The following is a 23,089-nucleotide window of genomic DNA, read 5'->3' as shown; positions in this document are numbered from 1 at the left end:
CCTAGAATGTACAGGGACAGTCCTATACCTAAGTAACATATAGCAGACATAGCATTTGCTGTTCCTAATACTGCTGGTGCTTCGGGAGAGCAAGCCATTTAATGCTCAGATCTCTCATTTCCTACCAGTGTAAGGAGGGGAGAGACTAGAGGCTTCTTATGGTTCAGTGTGGTTGAAAATGTGGGCTCCAGGACTTGACTTGTGAATTCACCACTTACATGCTGTAACTTGGGGCAAGTTATTCAAACTCTCTGTACCTTAGTTTCTTTATCTATAAAATGAGAACAATAGTAGTACCTGCCTCATAGGATTGTTGTGAGGATTATATGGATTAATTCATGCAAGACATTTAAAACGGTGCTTGGCACACGGTAGTTCCTCAGTAAATGCTAATTTAGTGAGTGTGTGTTTATAGGTAGGAGGTATGGTAAGAGGATTGTATACTTTTGAGTCAGGCAGACTTGGGTTTACAGTCTCATTTTATAGCTCCAGCCCAATTATTTACCTTCTGTAGTTGCCTAAGTTTGCAAATATGAATTCAAAGGTGATAACTGTAAGTACCTCAGAGAGTTGCTCAGTCAAAATGGCGGTCAGTGTATGGCAGCGCCTTCCGGAGGTCAGATTTGCTCACCTGCCCATTCTTCTCGGTTTTCCTCTGACTGACATAGCCCAAGCCTTCAACTGTGGCAGCTGTTAACTAGGCAGTGGAGACCAACTCTTTTCTGAAAAGAAAATTCACCGAAGCCATTTTGAGAACCCCCCTGTCTTTTTCCCATTGAACATTAAGACAAGCTCAGTGGAGTCTTTGAGCCCAGTAACTTGTGATTGTTCTGAATTCCTTCGCTGGGAGAAGACCTGCGGCCGCCTGTGTCCGTGCAGAGCTGCACCATCTGCTCCTGGCATTACTGACTGCAGGGCAGCGCTCCCCAGTCTCTGGCGCAAATGAGTGGATTCTGCTCACCCTACCCCTGCTGGGGCCAGAGTGCCCCGAGGGAATCTGAAGGCCATTCAGGCAGCTTGGACCACATCCAATCTTCTGGAGCCCCCTTACTACTACACTTCCATTAGTTATCATATGAAAATGTTACGTGCAAAAGGCCTCTTTGTTGCTGAATGGCTCCCCTTTACCTGAATGAGTACCTACTGTAACCGCAAATGTCAGTTAACACAATAGAAAGTTGTTCCTTGCCCCAGTTGTAGCCATTTGGTGGTGATGAGGGGACATGTGGGCCTGGGCGTCAACATCCAGCTGACGAGTGTAGGTTGGAGAGGATGGAAAGACCCAAGGACACTATTTGTGTGTTGGGTCTAGAAAAGGAATAATCACTTAAACCTACACCCCATTGTCCAGAATTCAGTCATATGAACCCTCCCACATGCAAAGGAAACGTGTCCTTGTCTGAGCTTCTCCAGCCCAGAAACAGTCATTTCGGGGAGGGGTGCTCACATCTTCGGACACTTAGCCCCAGAGGCTAATCCCAGCACCTTTCCCTTGCTTGTGCCAACACGTCCCATGAAGACCAAGGATAACGTCACGTTCCATTATTTAAAATGTGGTTAACAGCTCTCGAGAAAAAGATTTCTCTAAAATTTATCTGCCACCCATTTCTCTGGAAAAAGAGGAGTCTGAGTTTAATGCTTTGTAAAGACTTGCTCTTGGGTCACCATTAGTGTCCACAGTCAGATTCTGAAAACCACTGGAAGCGTGGGTCTTTTTGAATCCTTTGGTTAAGTGTTACTGTGCCCTGCTTTATTTTATAGTATTTGTTTAAAATCAACTCTGTGTCCTGACCTTGGAAAGAAATCACTTTCTGGGGGGAAAAAACGCATCCCTTCTATATTTTAACTGTACACTTAATTAATATTAATATATCCATATTTAAATATAAATGAACTTCCTTGAATTCAGTCTTCTAAAGGTTTTAATTGAGTATTTGGTTCTCTGTCTTTTGTTGAGTAGGGAAGTAATTCTGTATCTGTTTCGGAATAATCAACTTTTTCTGTACCTTTTCTTTTTTTTTTTTTGACAGTTTTACAATTTTTTTTTTCTTGACTCTGATAAAATGTGCTTAGGTGCTTATCCATGATACGGCAGCTAAACGCTGGGGGGTGCAAAGAAGAGTTGTTAACATTGGTGATGTATCACCAGTGTAAGGGAGGGTGGATGGGGCTTGAGTCTTTTAATGATTTTTACCTAAAAAATAGCAGAGGGTTAAGCCAGCTGGTTGAATGTAGTACAAACGACATCATATGTCTATGAAAACACTTCACACTGTTGAGTACTATAAAATACCATGATGATAATAGTAAAAAAAAAAATAAATTACTCACTGGTGTTTTAGTGCCATAGGTAGTGCAAAGCTCAGAGGAGAAATCCTTCCCCCCTTTGGTGGGATGTGGAAGAAAGCAATTAATATTAGCACCGGCGTTCTTAGCATTTCTGTGACGGCAAAACCCTTAATCACAAGGATATCATTAGTGCTCTGAAGCATTTAATTTTGATGCCTGACAGCATTTTAAAATGCACAAACCTTTGATAAAGAGCAAATCAGAGCTGCGGTGTTGAAATGAGAAAGAAAGAAGAAACAAAAACCACCTTAAGCCCCAAGTAATTAAATTTAAATATACCGTTTGCATGAAGCAGAGATATGTATAAACTGTGGGGTTATTTTTCCTATCAGTGAAAGACCCCCTTGAGTAAACACTGTTTCTTTAAATTCAGATCCTGGGGAGGGGGCACCCCGCTGTGGTTAAGAAGCCCTCTTCCCTCCAAGCAGTGGGCATTGTTGTACCACTGACATCCCCAGCTTTCTTGACTTTCATAAAGGGCTGTTTCCACTCTTCCTCGCCTGCAGGCTGGAGAGCTTTCCTTGCATCTGCTTATTGCCTGCCTTCTCCCCCCGCCCTCCTAATTTGAGCCAGTAGTGAAATGTAGTCGATCTGTTCGTTGGCGGCATTCCTTCCCTCACTCAGGGTCTCCCAAACTGTTTCTAATTCATTGCTCGTGATGCTGGACCCAAGCAAACAGTTTGATAGCCTGCAGTGATTTGCTGAGACTCCTTCCTGCCTTTCTTGGCTCCGTATCTTTTTTTTTCCTCCTTTCCATCCTGTTTGGGTGTCGCAAGTGCCAAACTGCTGCAGTAAAATGACTTGTAGGTGTTTAATGGCGAGTCATTGAGGAAGCGAATAAAAGAAAATTGTAGCACTTGAATCGGTGGGGAGCAAGGAGAACTGCTGAGCTTTGAACCAAAGAAAGTTAAATTTACCATTTTCTTAAAAGGAGCCTCCTCTGTTTGACATCAAAGCATCTCCTGTTATTCTTCGTTGTGAAATGTACCACTGTCAGAGAGTCATGATCGAGCCCCTAATCTGTGCTGTTTCTGTTTATCGGAAACACACACAGAGATAAAACCCACATGTGCCTTCTGCATGCATGTGGCCAGATTGCCCACCAAATGTAACCACAGGTACATAGCAAATGGGGATTCTATTCAGAAAGCATTCTCAGTTTCTCAGGGATATGTGGAATTTTGAATACGGAACTATTTGAAGGGGGGATCATTTGTCTTGGCTTTCCAGTAGAAAGCTCAGATCATTCAGCCTTCAAGCTTTGGTAAGTTTTTTTCTTTCGTCCTCTATGGTGTTTGCTCCACCTTCAGAAAATGATACTCTGCTACCATTTTACTTGTTTCCAGTGTGTGTGGAAAAAGATATCTTCCACGTGTTTTCATCTTGCTGTCCCAACCTTGACCGCAAAGGGCTCTGCACTCTGTTACCCTCAACACTTCATCAATGATGTCCTTTTGGTGGGATTTCAGGGATACATGCTTCTCCTGGCAGTTACTGACTTGTTTCCATTAACGCATCTTTGGAGATAACTCTGGTCTTATAAAACAAGAGAGCTGCTTAGGGCCCTTTCTGGATTTAGGATCATGACATGGGGGGGGGGATTTCAATGCCACTATACCTTTGTGATGAGGAGAACTATTTACATACCCTCCAGATACAGAGGTGAAATGCTGAGAGGATTGTCAACACCTCCGTCAGCCAAAAGAGCAGCCCCTCAAAATGCTGTCTGTAACAGGTGCAGTGAAAACTAGTTTTAATGTTAATTCACATTTGAATGACATTTTACAACCTGTGTCTTTGAAAAGAAAAGCTCAGAAGCCTCTCATATCTCTTAGAAAACAGAGACTCCATTTATAATTAGAATTGTCATTTACTTTACTCCTAATTGTCAATATCTTAGTTAACCTAAATAGCAAAACCAAACCCACAGAAGGTCATCTGAAACAGGTGCAGATAAAAAAGTTGTTTTAGGGATGACTTATTTTCGGTACTTTATATTTAGAAAATGTCTCAATGTCTACAAAGATTTCTTTAAGTCTATTTTAACATTTAGTTACTTGTTTGACAAATTTATTAAGTGCTCATTATGTGCCAGACATGATCTTGAATAGTTCGGGTATCGATATGGACAAGGGAAAGCCCTACTTTTATGGAGCGTACCTTCTGATAGCTCACATGCTTGTATCTGGAAGGAAGGTGTTTTACAAATGGGAGAATGGAGGCAAGAAGATTGAGTGACTTGGCCAAGATGGCAACTGGTAAATTTCAAACCCAGAATTACATCCCAAATCCTTCTAACAGTTACTGATCTTCCCACCTAATTAGTAAAGTAGAAAATACTTTAAGTATATGAGTCAAATATGTTTTCATCTTTACCTCATTTCACATGTCCTAGCTGAGCCCTCGACGCTCACAGAGTTAGAATACTAGTAATTTCTTGAAAATCCCAGTGATACTTGGGGCAGGTGCACCTGTGTTCGGCCATCTTTCACCTTTCTGCCTCCTGTTTGTCACTGTAAATCTTGACCTTACTTCACTAGCCTTACTCCAAATCCTTCCACGGTTCTTTCTGCAATTTACAATGCCCTCCTCCCTATTCTGGCTCCTTATCTCAGCCACTATCTTTATTTAGCCAAATATTTAACTGTTTCAACATAAATATCTTTTTAGCTCTACTTTGGATTTTAAGTTCCTGGAGCAGAGGCTTACGGGGCATTTGTTGAGTGATTGAACGGGTACGTCAGCGTGATTTATAAGTGAAGAGAAAAGGAAATCGAGAACATGGTTTGGATTAAAACTATTAAACTACCCTTGAGAGTCATAGGATGTGGTCTCAGATAACAATATCTCAGGATAGGAAAATGGACATCTGTCAGTCCTTGGAAATACTGCTTCTAACATTTGAAAATTAAGGACTTAATTAAATGAAGTCACAAAATTTTCTTTAAAACTACCCTCTAGTAGTTCTTGCCTTTGTGATTTTTATGTCCATCAGTCATCTTTCTCAACCGTACTACTGTCGACTAGCACGGCCAGCTCTCCTTGTTGTGTGTTATGCCAAAATTCTAGCCACCGAAGAATGCCTGCTTATGTCCAGGGGCACAAAACTTTCCTTAAAGCAAATACCTCTTTTACGAAGAAAGTCTGTGGGTAGGTAGGAATGTTTCCAATCTAAGATGTGTCTCTTTCTTACAGTGAGTCAACCTTCATCTTCCTCCTGGCTTCTCCTCTCACCTTTGACAGGTGTATTGCATGTGTAATCGCACAGTAGAATAAGGAAGCGCCCACCCCATCCTTCCCCCCATCACCACGAGAGAATCTGGGTAAGAAGAGGGTTAGCAGGAACTGCCCCCTCTTGAGTTCTAGAAAATGGGTGTCTTCTCTGTAAGACTATTAGAAAAATTTCCTCATCTATTTTGTTGTTGTTCATTCAGAAAAGGCTGAAGGATAAGATGGGTCTTCCTTTGAGACCAAGGCTGTATTTGATTTAGCTCTGTCTGCACTTTCCCATCTTTGCCTTATTCCACGGGTGCTCGTGAAGTATGTGCTTAGTGGATGAGTCAGTCCTGAGGAAAAGCTATGTCTCCACAGGTTTCAGAATGTACGTTAGAGAACTGAGAGACAAGCAGGACCTTTTCTCTGCTTGGTCTTTTTCTGTTGACTAAAATTTCCACTATGGTGAGAAGCCCTCTTTTGAACTAAGGCACTGATTTGTCATAGCTCCTTCTGAACCATATTTTAGGGACGAGAGTGTTCAATCTGTCCTTCTGTTTGTCTATTATCTTGTAATTTTGTTAGCAAAGGGCAGAGCCCTGGGGTATTGGGACTCAGGAGCCAAAACATTTCTAAATTGAGAAAGGCTTGGTAGTCTTTACCAAAATGTGGAAACCTAACAATGGTGACATCAGAGACGATTTCAGTGAAGACCCATGTGGAACGTCCTATAATACTGAATTGCCCTATGTGAAAATTCAAGAGTCTTTGCAATTCTCTCTCAGTTCTTGCAGTTACTCCAAGGCCAGAATCTTAAGTTGGTGCTCGAATTATCCTTGCTGCGTCTCTCACACTGACTAATCTCTATCTTGGATAAAGTAGGAAGAGGCAAGATTGTCCAGCAAACATTAATAGCATTGTTTATTCACATATTCATTTTTAGGGTTACCTGCTGTTAACGGGGTTTTATTTACATCAGTAATGGGGAGTTTTTTCATATAAATATAACTCAAGTCAATATAGCATGTGAGTTCAAGAAAACTTCTACTGAGATCATAGCACAAGATGCAGAGGGATGTGGCAGCAATTACATGAATGGCATGAGAAGACAAGCTTGGGAACCTTTGGGGTAGGAGAATGATTGAGAAATGCCATTGCCAAATGCCTCATCTGGGGAAGCGAGCCGCAGCTGGGGACACGTGGCAGAGTGATGGCTTCCAGATGTGGACTTGGAGGCTGGCTGGGTTGGAAGCAGGGTAGGAAGGACGAGGGAAGAACCCCTATGTGGCTTATATTGTGGAGCACACATCCAGTTGCCTCTTCCCTCCAGAGTGGCTGTAAAGCTCAGTTTTTTTTCTAAACTGGTGTTCTTTGTACCAGAGAAGGTAAGACGCTCTCCGCAGGGGGAGGAATGGCTGCCATGATAGACTACAGTGCAGTTGCGTGTTGTAGTAGGTCTATTTCTCCATCTCACTTGGTCATGGGTTGCTTTTGTCACTGTAGCCTGATAAAAATGCTTTTCTGAAAGACATCTGTCCAGAAAGAATTCAGACATGACAGCCACACACCGTAACACCTTGCGGGAATTAGAACTATTCTACTTGACTCTCTCATCTCACGTTCTTCCCTTTTACTGACGGCCGAGTCAGCACACACGGTTGGTTTATTTACACACTGGTGCATATGGATTTTTCCAAGTAGGGCTGCCTTAGAAAGAGTCTATCAGTTACCACGATTCTATGGTGGACACCCTGGCTGCGATGTTTTGAGCCCTTCAGTTGCATTCCTATTCCCCTCGAATGGGCATGGGGAACACTGCTGCTCCAGTTTCTAAAACCAGATTCATTGCCCGTGTGCAGCAGTTTCGTGATGAACCAACCAGAGAGAAACAAGCTTCGTTACGCAGTGCGCCCCAAGGGCAGCCAGGCAGGTCTTTCCCGAGGAATCTATTGATTATCAGGATCTGACCCAGACCATTTCTGAGAGAAAGTCCGTTTTATAACTTTATGATCCCCCTGCCCCCGCCGCCGCTTTCTTTCAAAAATCCTCACTTTTCTATTTCACTTCCCAATCCTGAACAGCAGAGTTTAAAGAGCCCCTTCTTATGGAGTGTATGCTCAAGTGCTGTGTTAGACAATATATTTATTACCTGGAGTGAAATAGCTTTTCACAGCCAGGCAGCTTGCTTAGCCTTCTTGCTGTCTCTGTATTTACGAGTCACTCCTTACATTTTGCTGGACGATGGTTCGGTGTCAACCGGTAAGGAAAGAGAGAGAGAAAATGTGTGCGTGTGTGTGTGTGTGTGTGTGTGTGTGGTGGGGGAGGGAAGCCTTAATGCAGCTAATGAGCACATTTCCGTTTTTCATTTTCCTCAGATGTTCAGTGGCTTCCATATGTCTGCATGCAGCTCCGTTCACCCAGTTTGGTATTACTAACCTTGGGGTTGCCTTTGATGGAGGACATGTGTATCCACTGTATCTTTCACTTGTGTGTATGCCTGAGATTCAATCTGGAATAGCTTTGGGGGAAAAAGAGTGGGAGAGAGAAGTAGGGCAGGGGGTGTGCGCGCACGCGCATGCGCACATGCCATCTTGAAGTGCCCCCGACGGAGACGCCAGGCTGTCAAATAACCATGTCCGAGAGGTGCTCCCTGCTGGATTCACTTCAGCTGGAGGATTCCCTGTGTGACTGTGGTGTGTCTGGTTGCTTTCCTTTCCATCAGTACACCTGTCAGATATGGTCAAGCATGTTTGAAGTTAGTCCCAGCCCGTTTTCAGTGACAATTTAGTTTACTTTTCTCTTTTTTCCTCTGAGTTAGGGTTTGGCAGTGGTGTGTGTGTTGGGAAAGAAAAGGAGGATGGCCTGACACCATGCTGTTGTTCCTCAGTGGCCATTTTGTGATGTTTTCACCTACGTCCACAATTTGGTAACAAACGGGAATATACATTCAATTGAGGCAGGCCCCCTAATCTCTAGTTCTGCAGACCAGCTCTGTTAGGTAAGATTACGGATTTCACGAATGCTCCTCTCTTCCCCGGAGATGGCACATTTGTGTCCTTGTCAGTCCCAGCAGAGCTTACAACAGCTGGAGACGGGACCGTCACAGTGAAGAAGAGGGCAGCCTGGTTTTATAAATCTCAGGACCCCTGAGAACACAGCCACTACAGGACTGCTTTTGCGTCTTTCTTCGTGGAAAGAAGAAAGTTTGCTACTCCACAGGCAAAAGCAATATTTCAGCCTTTGTAAAAATAGCTGCACGACGTCACCCATGTCCAGAGAGAGCATCATTGTTCTATTCCTGTTCTTCGTTATTTGCATCACTGTGTCAAACCAGAAATTTAGCTCCAATTAAGCAGTACTTTTATTTATATTAGAAAGGATAGAAATTGTGTGCATTTCCTACAGTCCCCCGGGAAGAGTCGCAAATTCTCCTGCTTGTATAAAATTAAAGACCAGTAAGATGACCACTTGTAAACTTGGAAGGTAGGAGGAGACGCAGTGTTACTGAACGTAAAAGGCGGTCTTCCAGTGGATTTCAAGGCTTGCAAAAAAAATAAAGAAGACGGTAGCATTTTCTATAGATTTTGTGAGGAATGGCCGCGGGTGCTGTGGAGGTGATGCTGTATACAGGCTTTTACCTCAAAGATTATTTTTCTAAGACAAACCATATACCAACATATTGGAGAGAACCATAAAAATGGTATGCTTGTGTACTGGGGAAGACTGACATGGAAATCTGGGCAAGACAAGACAATCCTTCACATTTTTCTTAAGTAAAATGAAATTATCGATTGGTACCACCAATGTCTTTTCCCCTTTTGTTTTTTTGTTGTTTTTCCCAATAGCACCGTCATCCATTGCTTTGGTCCAGGCAAAAGAAGTTACAAGATACAGTGTTGCTCTGGCTTGGCTGGAACCAGATAGGCCCAATGGGGTGATCTTGGAGTATGAAGTCAAGTATTATGAGAAGGTATTGCTTGAATGAGCAAGCTTCCTTCCTCCTTTCTTTTCCTTCCTCCCTGCCCCCGCCCCTGTCGTCCCTTCCATCCTTCTTTCTCTCCATCCGTCCATCCTTTTTCTCTTTAGTTTTTAGCCAGTTATAAATCCAGAATACCAGCGAATCTCAAAACCAAATGTATTTTGTTCCCCAATCGAATCCAATTATGGATTTTATGTATTAAGTTGGTTATCTTGAAAAATAGGAAAAATGCACTGTATTCTAATATAACCATTTTTTCTTTCTAGTAACGGAAATCAAGATAACTAAGAGGTTCTTATATATAAGCCTTCTATCAGTGAGAGTGACTCATAAAAGTCGAAATAATGATCTGTTTAAGTAGATCACTGCTATTCAGAATCAAGGTGTGGGTTTTGATGACTTTTAATAGAAAATCAGGGAAGGAAAATTACATTTTTCAGCCTCTTAAAGTTATAGAAAGACATTATTTTTACAAATAACTTGTCTCTCTTAAAGGACAGAATTCTGAAGAGAGCTATTTGCATTCAAGATTGTCTAGAAAATGAACAATTGACTTCTCTTTCTTTTTAAAGATAATCACTTATTGGCTTCCTTATTAAAAGCAGAAAGGGGACAGGATTTATTTTTCACTGAAACCAGATTACAACATTTTTGACATTTTCTAGACGGAAAATAGAAAAAGATGAGAGACCTTCTTGTGGTTATTTCTGTTAAATTGCTGGCTGTGGAGTGGGAAAAGCCACCAACCGTCCTCTGAGTTCTTTTCAAAAAAGATCATAAGTGAAGATCTGCATATGGTCGGTGTCAACAGGGATCACACCTAAACTCCACATGGCCTTCAGGGTCCGAGATGTTACAGTGGTACTTCCAACATGAAAGAGAATAGGAGGTTTCGAGTTTATCCAACTCTAGTAACTTTTAACTTCTGAGTACACTGGCTTGGTTCCTTTAACTATGGGCCTAGAGTAAGTGGGGGATTCTCTTTTGCCACCTTGCCTGATTTTATCGTCCCATGATGCAGGATCAGAATGAGCGGAGCTACCGGATCGTCCGGACGGCTGCCAGGAACACGGACATCAAAGGCCTGAATCCTCTGACTTCCTATGTGTTCCATGTCCGAGCCAGGACAGCAGCTGGCTATGGAGACTTCAGTGAGCCCCTGGAGGTCACAACCAACACAGGTACCAACTTCTGAGGCCCTTTTTACGGTCCAGGTGAAATGCTATTACATTGAAATCCAAGGAGCTGTACCTAATTTCTGGTTAGGCGAACATTCTGCTGGCGATGAACACGGCTTGAAATGACGATGTCTGTAACTTAGAAAAGCTCATGCTCTTTGGAGAAGATCACTTTTCATATTATCGAACCCGTCTTTTCATGTGATTAGAAAATGTTCTCTTCTTTTTCTTATTTTGAGTCTTCTGTTGGTCATGGAAAAGGGGATTGATAAGTAGGTAAATTGAGGGTTGCATAGCTATCTTAAAGAAGGTAGGAAGTTTTCTCCCTGGGAAGAGTAAAGAAGGGACCAAATTTATTTTCTTTTATTTATTTCTAGGAATCTGTTCAAGTCAAGTCAGATCAGTTTTTTTTAAATGACTCCTCGGACAAACATATCAATTCTTGACCCTGTGAGTTGGACTGATTGATTGACTTGAAAATGTTAACAAAGGACATGCCCATTGAATAAGTGGGTTACATAAGATGACTCCACCTATATAATTAACAAAGCTTACCCAATAAGGAGATAGTGGAGAAGAATCTTCAACATCAATTTTAGAAAGTCATTTTCTTCATGAATTACTAAATAAAGTAAGAATGAAAAAGCAGAAAAGAAAGTACTCTAGGATTGAATCTGATGCGGTTTGACATTTTGGGGGGATATTCCAGGAAGGCTTCAAGGGGGAAGTAGCTTCTGATGCAGTCAATAATGAGCAGGTTTTTGACAGATTTGGGGTGGGGCATCGGTAGGTATTCAAAACTGCTTGTCTTTTTTGAAATTAAGTGTCTTTCTCACTAAGGAACACATCAGATCATTAAATAAGTGTTAGGGCTAAAACTAGAAATGAAAAGAAGAAAAAGCAATGAGCGGTAAGGTTTACCAGAGGCTTTAGTAAGAGTCGTCTGGTTGAAGTTCTTCATACAAACATATAAAAGAGATTTCTAAATCTCATTAAGGCTGTCGTAGAAATGCTGTCACATAAATACTTAATCAAAAGCCAAAAGAGGCCGTGAGCCTTCTCGGTGGCTCCAGAACGTTGACGTTTGTGACCCAGTCAGAAGTTCTAGCTTTAGGACTTCCCAGAGGTGATCCTTGTGTAACTGTCTTTGCCAGTGCCTTCCCGGATCATTGGAGATGGGGCCAACTCCACCGTCCTTCTGGTCTCCGTCTCAGGCAGTGTGGTGCTGGTGGTCATTCTCATCGCAGCTTTTGTCATCAGCAGGAGGTAAGCACTTAAAAGCCACTCACTGCCCACCCACCCACCCCCAATCCCAGTTTTTATGAGGGAGCTTTTTGTCTCCTCCCCAAAAAGCTTAGGCTTTTGATTAGCATCATAAACAGGGCATGTGCATGGCCAGCTCCTTCCTCTTGGCTTTGATCTCCCCACACCCCTCCTGGAGCTGCTGGCTGGGCCCTGGTGGCAGCCCTCACAGCTGAGAGTCCTGGAAAGACCCAGCTATTTCCTGGAAACGCAGCCGAAAAGCAAGCCAGGGAGAGATGTCTACATTCTCTAAGCTGTAAGGTGCTACATTTATACCTCTCTTAAGCTTGGACTTACTGCCAGAGGCAAAAAAGAAGCCACATAAAACTTGGGTCCAAAATGTAAGCTCTGCCATTTGTCAGCTACATTACTTAAACGCTTGAGCCTTTTTTTCACCCTTTTATAAAATAGGGTTAGAGGATCGCAGAAGATCTGCCTTGAAGAGTTACCGACAGGAGAAGTTTGATAGGTGAAGTAGCGAATCCAGCACAACAGCAGGTGGCTCAGCTTGAGTTTGGTGAATAATAATCGCAACCAAAGCCAATAATCGGGCACTGTGTTTAGTCATCTTTCAGGAGAGGCCATCGCCATTTCTAGAGAGTTTCCATTAAGCACGCTGTGGGCATGACATTGTTCTTGGAAATGAATCTAAAACAGCAGAGTACTTAATTCTGTGAAAGTCTACAGTCTACCCTGATACTTGAGAACCAATCTAGGAAAGAAAGAGAGAAATAAAAATGGCTTGGCAGCTTATTTTTTTGAACCAGTTTTCCTTATTATTATTGCCCCCATCTGCTTTTTAACACTACTGAGAGGCTCCAGAGGAATGGGGTGGAGGAGGGACAGCCACTCGTGTCCCATATGTGCCCAGATCGAGGTTTCTTCAGCTTTCACTCCCCTGTGCCATAACTATATCACAAGGTGGGGCTTTTGGCAAAAGAAGGGCAGAACCTGGGGACATCAGAATGATCCTCTTCGGTATAAACCTTTTCCCGTTACAGAAGAGGAACTTGATACTCAGGAAGACGTAGTCCTTGTCTCGGGTCATTAGTTGGCCTTCGTGGGAGAGCTACTACTGGGCACCCAGGAGCATGCTCAGCTCCCTGGCCAGCGTCTGCTGTGTCCTCTCTCTCTGCCCCTCCTGTTGGTGATTTCATTGGTGTCACTACAATGCCTCTGGCTCTTGCCCCCGGCCTGAGCAAGCCATCATGCTCTTTGCTCACTTTGTGGTACATTATAATTAGGGTGACGACTGTATATCCTTATTTGCCGGGATGGTCTCAGTTGTCACATGTATCTGTTAATATCATGCCTCCCCACTCCCATGCTCCAAAATGTGCTGGTATTATAGAAATCCATCTCGGTCACTCTAATGCAGTATGCAACAAGAGCTCATTATGTGCAGACCCCACCTACATTGGTCATTGTGTGTGTTCTTTTTGGTGCGAAGTCTATCACTGTGTGTGTGATTAGAGCAGTGAGTTCCATCCTGAAGAAGCGAAGTCCACCGCGAACACTTCTCCCTGTCACTGGACTGCACCCGTAGAGCATACATAGACATACCCACTGTATCCTGTGTATTATTAGAGCTCCGTCCTAGGAAACTCTAATTTGGCTTAAACAGAATTTGAATCTCAAGTGTTCTTTCCTTTTCTGGCATTTGATTTTGGAAGTCAATCAGGATGGACCTCCTTCTTGTCCATTGCCTTGTGGTTCTGCATACGTACACATGCTGGGCACACAAACCCAGGGGAACGGGATGCAATAATACATATCCATCCCATAGTGGGGGGCAGGGGTGGGATGGGAGACTTTGTAGAAATTACTTGGGCTTTTGTTTTCATTATTAATGTCTTTCTACATGTGAAAATTTTATAGTATATATATCAATAAAATTTTATCACAAAAGATGTTTAAAAGTCTAAAACTAGAAAAAAAATTCTTAATTACCTCCACGTCAAAATGATCTTTGGCTAAAATTCAGTACCATGGGATGCTTGGAACCATTTGAGGGAACACCCCTTTGCGGACAGTGGGTCTCATATTGTATCTCAACCTTCTTTTTGATGTTGAAGGGAAGCTTTGTCTACTTGTCCAGCTTTTCTTTAGAGTTACCTTTTTTTTCCCCCCAACTTACTTTAAATATACCAGTGAAATCAGAATAATTAGGATTAAGTCACCTCATTATAAGTTTCTTTTGGACGTTCTGCTTTGACGAAAAGAAAGCAAAAGCACCAGAAAATGTAATGCAGGAAGATGAGCTTATTAAAAGCTTGTAGCTATAGGAAATAGGATCGCACACTTGATGACTTAATTTTTCCTTTCTGCTTTTATTGATCACTTTATTCTTTAAGGCAGAATTGATAGGAGGATGCATCGAATTTCCAATTATGAGTCCCCACCTTAGAGAATTGAGCCTGTCGAGTTACCTAGCGATGATTCTTGTCCCTTCTCCCCCATTAAAAAAAAAAATGTCACTTCCCAAGGCTGATAAACACTGCTTGGTGATTGGTCCTCAATGGATCACTTTTTAGAAAATGAAATGTCAACCCCTTGCCCTCCTATTGATTCTTCTTTAGTGTCGGCCATAAAGCTGTCATGGGAAAGGCTGCCTGGAGCCAGGTAGCTGACAGGCTTCGCGGAGGCTGCTGCACACTCAGCTGATTTTTCCCCGCACGCAGGCTGTGTGCTCTGTCACATTGGACTACAGATGTTTCAATGCGACAAGAACAGGTGAAGAGAGAGGAGACAGTGGTGCGGACAAAAGTCTAGTCCCCGGTGGTGAACAGCACCCCCCGAATAATCTTGCCAGCCCTCTGGGAAGGCAGCAAATGGAACAGCCTGGCCCGGGAAATGATAGGGCTGCTTCTCGCCCTGTAGAGCCCCAGAATGTTGGTGGCGGTGTCAGTGCTAGAGACAGAGGGATCCCTTATAAGGTGATTCCCTCCAGCCGAGTCCCACCAGGTGATGGCATGTGAGATTTCTTTCAGAAGTAGAGGACAGGGACCCACACAGAAAAGTTTCAACCCTCCTGATTACCTCAAAGAAAAATCTGTCTGGTGCTAATTTGTCATTTAGGAAAGAGGAAACAGCCTCAGGCTCACAGCTGGTATCTTGCTAGATTTTTTTTTTTTTTTTGAGAGTAATTGTTTCATTTATTTCATTATTTCTTCTTTATACTGGGAAGCCTGAGCCTTAGGCAAGCCAGGGTAATCTCCATTTTTTTCAATGAGATCGCTTTTTCCTTTTGGCCAGCTTGGATGTGTTGTAAACATTTAGGGATCTAAGTAAAAGAATCAAACTCCCACATTTATCAATTTTATTTATGTATTTAAAATGATTTACAAGGTAAGTTGACTTAAGACCCATTGTATGTTTTTACCACCCACATTATGTTAAGCAAATTCACTTACTATTTTTTTAATTAATTTTTTTTTTTGAGAGAGAGAGAGAGAATGAGCGGGGGGAGGGGCAGAGGGCGAATTAGGCTCTCCCTCTGAGCAGGGAGCTCGATGCGGGACTCGATCCCAGGACCCTGGGATCATGACCTGAGCTGAAGGCAGCTGCTTAACCGAATGAGGCACCCAGGCGCCCCAACAAATTCACTTACTTTTTTTACAAGCATCTACCATCAGAGTGCCCTTTATCCCTTGATGTGTAATTCAAGTATTACGTCAGCTTTCCGAGCACGCAGTTGTACTGCTGTGGGGTGGTTCAGGTGTTGCGTGCCTTGTACTTAGGCGTTGCTGTCCCTGGAAAGTTTATCCCAAACCACTCAGTAGCATGTGGCACCATGTGCCCATACTCCTGTATCTGTTTGTGGTCTCCACCATGTAACCACTTCACTGCTTTCTAAAGTGATTTTTGAAAGGAGTGTTAACAATGACATCATAAAATGAAATGATAGGGTCACAACCTCCAGGACTAATGATCGAATGTGTTACATTTCCCTGGTCCCCTGCCCCATTATAAATGATTTCATCAGGTTGTCCCAAATACTATGAATCCTGGTTGCTGGAGGCCAGTGTGTCTTCCTCAAATACCATTTTATTGTGCAAAAGAAACTTTTGAAAGGACTAGAATTTAAGACGAGTATCTCATTCTAAAGCACAGTTTGGTGATGAGAGGCAAGTATTGCCTGATAACCAGGCATAGAGGATCGCTACTGGGTTTTTGTTATGTGCGTTTATGTTAGGGTATATTGTACCCATTTTACTAAAATTAAAGAAAAAGAAGTGAATTGATTTTAAGGAAAAAAATGAGGTGGTTGTGGTAAAAAGTTGTGAAGAAGTACACAAACGACCCGGGTACACGAAACTGCCTCATTCTAACACTGACACCTTCTATACTGGAAACCTTCTATACTGGAGAGCAGGTGAAACAATGACTAAACCAAGGTCACACGGCTAGTTATTTGCCTGATTGGGACAGGAGTCCATCTTACCTGACTTCCAGTACTGGCACGGATGATTCTCATGTCTTCTGGACTGAAAAAAACGGACCTCCGTCGAAAGCCCACACTGACCGTCCTAGCCGACGAAAATTTCAGGGGTCTCGTCGGTGCTGTTGGCAGCCTGTGTGATCTGTGAGTTACCGTGCCGGGCTACTGCACACTGTGACGTCGGACTTTGTGCGTTGGTTTTGTCTTCATCTGAAGCCTAAGCTTTTCCACTTCGGAGCTGACTGTTCACATAATGCAAAAACAGTTACCATTCAGGCTGGATCCATCTTCGCTGGTGTCCTAATTGGAATATTATGATCACATAAGAATGAATACACTCAAATGTTGGCCTAAATTGGCTCTGATGAAGTCATGTAAATTCATACAATTAGGGGGCAGATGGTACTGCGGGAACATTTCTAAACAACTTGCGTGCAATTGTACAGTTCCATTCCACCCGTTTCAAAATGTTGCTGGTGTAGAGCATTTAGACATCATTTGGTGTGAGAACAATGACAGCTTAAGGAAGGGGAAAAGAAGGATGGCTTCCATGAATCTTCATGGGTGATGCCATTAAACGCTGGAGAGGGTCCTCCTGGAGCCGTGCTAGTTATTACACTGCTTTATCTTCTTTAATCTGCACTTTAGCCGAATAAATTACTTACCTTTTACTAATTAGTTTGGAACAGTGAACCACATCAATCAAATCCATCCACTTGATCACGGGAAGTTAGTATTTTAATAAAAGCGGGGTTTGTGCTGGGCCCCTGCCACGCTCCCCCTCCAGTGTTTTGTTTGTTTTTTTTTGAATAGTCAAGGTGCCAGAAGGACACATTGGTTGGGAGGGCAGCTCTCCGGGCTCACGCTGTTCCTCCACAATGCCTCCTAATACCCGGATTCCGTCCCCCTTTGACCGGGGCTGGGGAGGGCTCAGCTCCCACTCTCGCTTCACCTGCAGGCGCAGCTCTTCCCTCTCAGTCCTGCAGATGAAAGGTCCCTGGAGCATTCACTAACGAACCACTCCCCTCCCACCCTGTCTTTAATCAGCTTGCCCGAGTCCCAGTAATTAGAAAATCTCCCACAAAGGTTTCCTCTGCCATTCAGGTGATGCCCCCGTGGAGGTCAGTTTAGAGTTAGCACTTCTGCAGGCTGTGGGGCTGCCTCCAGCCTGGCTGGCCAGCCTCAATGGGCTTTCTTTCTTGGGACAATAACAGACACATTGTCCTCCCCTGAGCCAAGGAGAAAGGGTCGTCAGGTGACAAAGGTAGAGCCTGACTTCAGCATTTTCATTTCCAATGTCTTCTGAAAAAGCTAATAGGCTACCATTAGCATTTGAACAGTGATTCCTTGTGTTTCTTTTCCAGCATTTTCTGTACTCCTGGAGGGTCCTCTCCCCCACGTAATACTGCAAGTCAAGACGTTTCTTTAAAAATACACCTTCACCCCCTGTTTAATTCCTCCTCCTGCGTTTAGAAGTTTGAGGAGGGGCTGGGCGTGTCAGCCTTATAATTAATGATCCCTGCCACTTTGCATTTCCATGGCTTCGCACACAGTTAATGGCTGTGCTTGATGTGAAGCAGATAACTGCCCTCCTGGGCCGAGGGAGGCCCTTGTTTCTACTGGGTTTTTGACGAACTCACTGGCATTTTCAAGTTGGTACCAAAGCTCTCCTGCTCAGTGCATTGTTTCGCTTCTCCAAAGGAAAGACGTTCGAAATCAGTATTGGAGATCTAAAGTGGTTCAAGAGATATACTTGTAATTTTAGATAATGCTTTTAGGAGCTCTGATAAGATACAATCGCTCGGGCTGGCAGGACCCTATCACACCCCTGGGACCCAGCCATGCGTTTCCCTGACATAAAATCTTGTTTTCATAGTTCCTGACCTTACATTCTTGTATTTCCTTTAAAAGGAGAGGGAGCAGGGAGGGGTGGAGGGGACTACATCTTTCATACAAATGTTTGGTTTCAGGACATTTCAACGTGTTTGGTTTCTTTGATGAAGCAATGGATTCTGAAAGCAGTGGCATCTAGTTTAAGTGGATTTACTGACATAAAATGTAGTATTACTTACAATAACTCTCATCAGAGATCTTGATGTAAGTTCATCTGTACTATGAGAGGCATGTGAGATTGTGAGTAGATCAGGGCAGGCGCACCCCTCTCCTTGTAAAGAGGGTCCTGGGGGAAACCGCCCCCCACCCCCACCCTGCCTCACCTGTACAGTGAAACTGAGTGTGTGTGTGTGTGTCTGTCTACTTCTCTGGGCTTGCTGGGAAGATGCAATTAAATAATAGACATGATGGCTCTTTAAAAAGTTAAAAAGGCAAGCTATTATTTGGGACTGCATTCCACACGCTTGGCAGCTAACTCGAGTGACTGAGTCTCCGTTTATCGAGCTGGTTCCTGCTTCGTCAATGGTCCGGGGAGGGCACGAGAATGTGTCCAGACCAGCTTGTAAAGTTAAATGCAGTGTGAAAGTGCGAGGTATTATGACTTGGAGGGACACCTGCAGACAGGCCAGAGGGATGGGGATTGCGCTGGGGCTCCTCTCCGGTCTCCCTGGGCAGCCCTGTCAGTTTCCCTGCTGTTCTCTCTTCTGCATGAGATCATAACACCCTTCTCTGCTTGTTTGGAGTCCAAGGGTTCAGGTTTTCAGAATCTGATGGGGCCGCACTGCCGAGATGTTCTGTGGGCTGGCGGGGATCTTGGGTCAGCTTCCTCATCTGCGAGAGCCTTGGCTTATTCACTAGAAAACACAAGAGGAACTCCAATGTGATCTTCACATTTTGGACAGAAACATAAATGTGCACATTTTATTCACTTATTTGTCCTCATCTTCCCGAACTTCAGAAAGCTGTAGTACCAAGTTATTTTTTGTTTCACATAAGTGACATACACACACACACATACACACACACATGCATACATATGTCATGTATGAAAATTATTGATTTAACATTTATAAGATTTCTGATTCCCAAGACTTTCATAACACCCAAATCTCAGTTTTTTTTTGTTGTTGTTGTTTGTTTGTTTGTTTGTTTCGGAGAGAGAGGGTGAGTGTGAACTAGGTCGGGGAGGGGAGGGGCGGAGCGAGAGGCAGAGAGAATCTTAAGTAGACTCCCCAGGGAGCATGGAACCTGACAACAGGCTTGAGATCATGGCCTGAGCCGAAATCAAGAGTCATAGGCTTAGCCACTCAGCCGGTGAGCCAGCCCCCCCCCCCGCCCCCCCCAAATCTCATTTCTGTAGGACATTTAGAACAGAATGCCGATGCTGAGACCATACACCATTTCTTTGGAAAGAGAATCCTGCTGCAAGTGGAAACTTCTCATTTTTACTCTTGCAAGTTTTCTACAAACTCTTAAGGAATGTAATCCAGTAAAAAAAGCAAATATTTACCTTTTAAATTTTCATTAATAATTTAGGAGTTTGTAAGCAGCAGCTGAAACCAATAACCACAAAACTATTATTTTAAGAATATCATATAATATGATAATGAGTCTTCTGTGGTAGTGGTTATTGTGGTTACAGCAACAGGACTGACTGTTACCTATCATGTAGTGAATACTGTCACCATCTGATTTCTGCAGAATTTGCCCATGGAAACTTATTTCAACTCAGTATATGTATGGGAAAATTAGCCAAGAAACTTACAATCTGTCTTCAGTAAGATAAATGTATTCTAGAGACTTGAAATTATATTATAAAATACTTGCTTTATCGCCTCAGTTTAGTATCGTGGTTAAGAGCCGAGACTCTGGATTCTGACTGCTTGTGCTTGAAACCAGTGTTCGCCACCAAAGTGACAGTTACTCACCTTATTATTTTACTTCCCATAAACCTCAGTTTTACTCATCTGTGAAATGTGCACAGTGTTATTTGCCTGACTTACAGTATGGTAGCAAAGAACATAACCGGTGTACAACTTTTGAAAATAATTGTGTGTTTTTTTTCTTAATCTTTAATAGACGGAGTAAATACAGTAAAGCTAAACAAGAAGCAGATGAAGAGAAACATTTGAATCAAGGTACGAAAATTGGATTAAATTTTAGAGCATGTCTCATGTTTTCAGTTTAGAAATGCCTAAATTAAATTCATCTGACTATTAATATTATAGTCCTTCCACAGAATTATCTAAATAGTGATTTGGGATTGTTTCAAGTGAGATTAAAGATGGGGTTGGAGAAACTCCTTTAGATTCTTCTTTTGCCTTATTTTATTCCCCACCCTGAAAAAGTATTGGTCTTGCTGGCTCATTTTTGTAGCTGGGTGGCAAGGCTTAACAGGTCACAGTCTTTCTCATGTTACAAAATTGGGCGGGGGGGGGGGGGAGGAAAGAACTTCTAGGAATGAACAGTAATTGCTCTACCCCAAGAATATTTGCTACGGCATTCAGGACCACTAATATTTCTTCAGTATACTCTGATTATTTGGGGGTTGAAGAATAAATTTGAAGAACTGGCCCTAGAATGACTTGAGCAAGATAGAAGACTCTCAAATGGACGGTGGTTGATGCCTTTCCCAGAGGAGTACGATCCAGTAACCCTCCTGAAATGGCGGTGGTCTGTCTGCGTCATCCCATTCGTTAGCCGAGAGCCATGTGCACTATTCAGTATTTGAAAAGTAGCAAGTGTGAAGGAGAAGGTGAATTTTAAATTTAATTGAAATAATTTAATCGAAATAATTTATTTATTTAATTTTAACTAATTTACATTTAAATAGCAACTTATGGGTAATAGCTACCCTATTGGACAACACAGGGAGGTAGAAGGAAGAGAGAGACGAGGGGTAGGAAGAATCATCTTGAGAAAGAGTGTCTTGGCTACAGCATGTAAAGGGCTAAAGGATATGGGATATCTGACAACCTTCTATTTATTCACCTGGTTTTCTTTCCAAAACCATATTTTAAAAATTTGCATGTGGTATGTATTTTCAAAAACAAATGAGTTTTGTTTTGTTTTGTTTTTGAGCTGAGGACAAGACTGACAGTTCTGAAGAATCAAGGGGATTAAGTCAACCAGTGCCCTACACCCTTTGTACCCCAAACCCTAGGAGCTCTAGCAGGGAAAGGAGCGTTCCCAGTAATTACTAACGCTTCTTGTCCTAGTAATCTCTGGGCTCAGGGCTCAGATTCTGAATTTAGGCTGCAAGTTGACTGTGGGGTTTGGCCGAATTACACTTCCTGGTATTCAAACCATTCACAATGAGCCAACAACGTTTTCTCTAGCTGAAGCTTCCAGGTGAACTTCAGCGTCTTTACTAATAGCACCTTCTTTGCAACGCAGAATAAAAGTGCAGGTCCAATACAGAGTTTATGATACTCTCAAATGTGCTAGCTGGTGTTATCCCTCTTACCTATTTTAACCTGGCTTTAATCTTCATTGGTTAATCATTGGTCACATGCTTAATCGGTCCAGCTATTGGGCAAAAGGGGGCTCAGTGTAGACATGGCCAGTTGAGAAAGAACGTTCCAATTATCTTCCCTAAGAAAGGATAGCTGGAGATGTAGGTAGGACACAGGCAACTGATCTGGACAACAGGATTCAGCCAACACATTCCCACTTTTCTTGCAGAGATTCTCTTTTCCTCCATGGGATGGGTGGTTTTCAGATTTCATCCTTGAAGTGTGAAGACATTCCAGGAAGTCAGTAGAGCTGTAACCTCTTAAGTAGCTAACGATTCTTTGTTTACTCACTAATGAAAACCAGACCAAGAATTGAAACATTTTCGTATGTCGATGCTAAGTATTTTTGTCATGCTAAGAACACTTTCTGTACTGAGTATTTTTAGACCTGGACAACTTAAGTTTATTGGTGGTCTTTGAGAAGTGTTCAGCCATCCTATCCCATGTTTATTTCTTAGGTGTTAGAACGTACGTGGATCCCTTTACATATGAAGATCCCAACCAAGCAGTTCGAGAATTTGCCAAAGAAATCGACGCATCCTGCATTAAGATCGAAAAAGTCATAGGAGTTGGTAAGTATCTGAATGTCTCTGGAATAAGCCTATTTTCTTTGTAGATATTAAATATACATATGTGGATTCTACAAATGTGTATGAACATGTTGTATATGCCTGTATATATGCAAGGATCTGTTACATGAGAGTTCCTTGATCTATGTAAAACATGAACGCAGTGCCCAGCCTGTAAGAGGCACTCAACAAATGTTAGCGATTACTCTTTCATCTTGAACGTGTTTCTGGCCCATAGTTGATTCATTTTCTCTTCCAAAGGTGAATTTGGCGAGGTATGCAGCGGGCGTCTCAAAGTGCCTGGCAAGAGAGAGATCTGTGTGGCCATCAAGACCCTGAAAGCTGGGTATACAGACAAACAGAGGAGAGACTTCCTGAGTGAGGCCAGCATCATGGGACAGTTCGACCACCCGAACATAATTCACCTGGAAGGCGTTGTTACCAAATGTACGCGGGTCGCTCCCTTTACAAAGCCGAGTTAGAAGTTCCTGGCAAATTAAACACACATTTTCTTTCCAGGGAAATGACAGATGGAGCGGACCCACTGATTGCTAATAGGAGGAAATCAGTGCAGGACAAGTCATTAATCTTGTAGTCAGCTCTCAATGGGTCTACGGTTTAGGCTGATTCCCTATTTCCAAGGCAGCTTG

General features: G+C 42.8%; 1 protein-coding gene across 3 annotated transcripts in view; it reads left to right on the top strand.

Annotated features, from left to right (window-relative positions):
- Positions 1-23,089, top strand: part of EPHA4 (EPH receptor A4) — a 142,251-nt gene that overhangs the window by 97,638 nt on the left and 21,524 nt on the right. For all 3 annotated transcript variants that reach the window (XM_087863885.1, XM_087863891.1, XM_045775331.2), the window contains exons 6-11: positions 9,408-9,532; positions 10,563-10,722; positions 11,874-11,985; positions 20,435-20,493; positions 22,329-22,442; positions 22,701-22,886. In XM_087863885.1, coding sequence (XP_087720011.1) covers positions 9,408-9,532; positions 10,563-10,722; positions 11,874-11,985; positions 20,435-20,493; positions 22,329-22,442; positions 22,701-22,886 — 756 coding nt within the window. The remainder of the gene's footprint in view (positions 1-9,407; positions 9,533-10,562; positions 10,723-11,873; positions 11,986-20,434; positions 20,494-22,328; positions 22,443-22,700; positions 22,887-23,089) is intronic.

This window comes from Ursus americanus, chromosome 1 (assembly GCF_024610735.1).
Source record: "Ursus americanus isolate L20-20 chromosome 1, mUrsAme1.1.p, whole genome shotgun sequence".
Taxonomy (NCBI): Eukaryota; Metazoa; Chordata; class Mammalia; order Carnivora; family Ursidae; genus Ursus; species Ursus americanus.
This window is presented reverse-complemented; position numbering and strand designations above follow the sequence as displayed.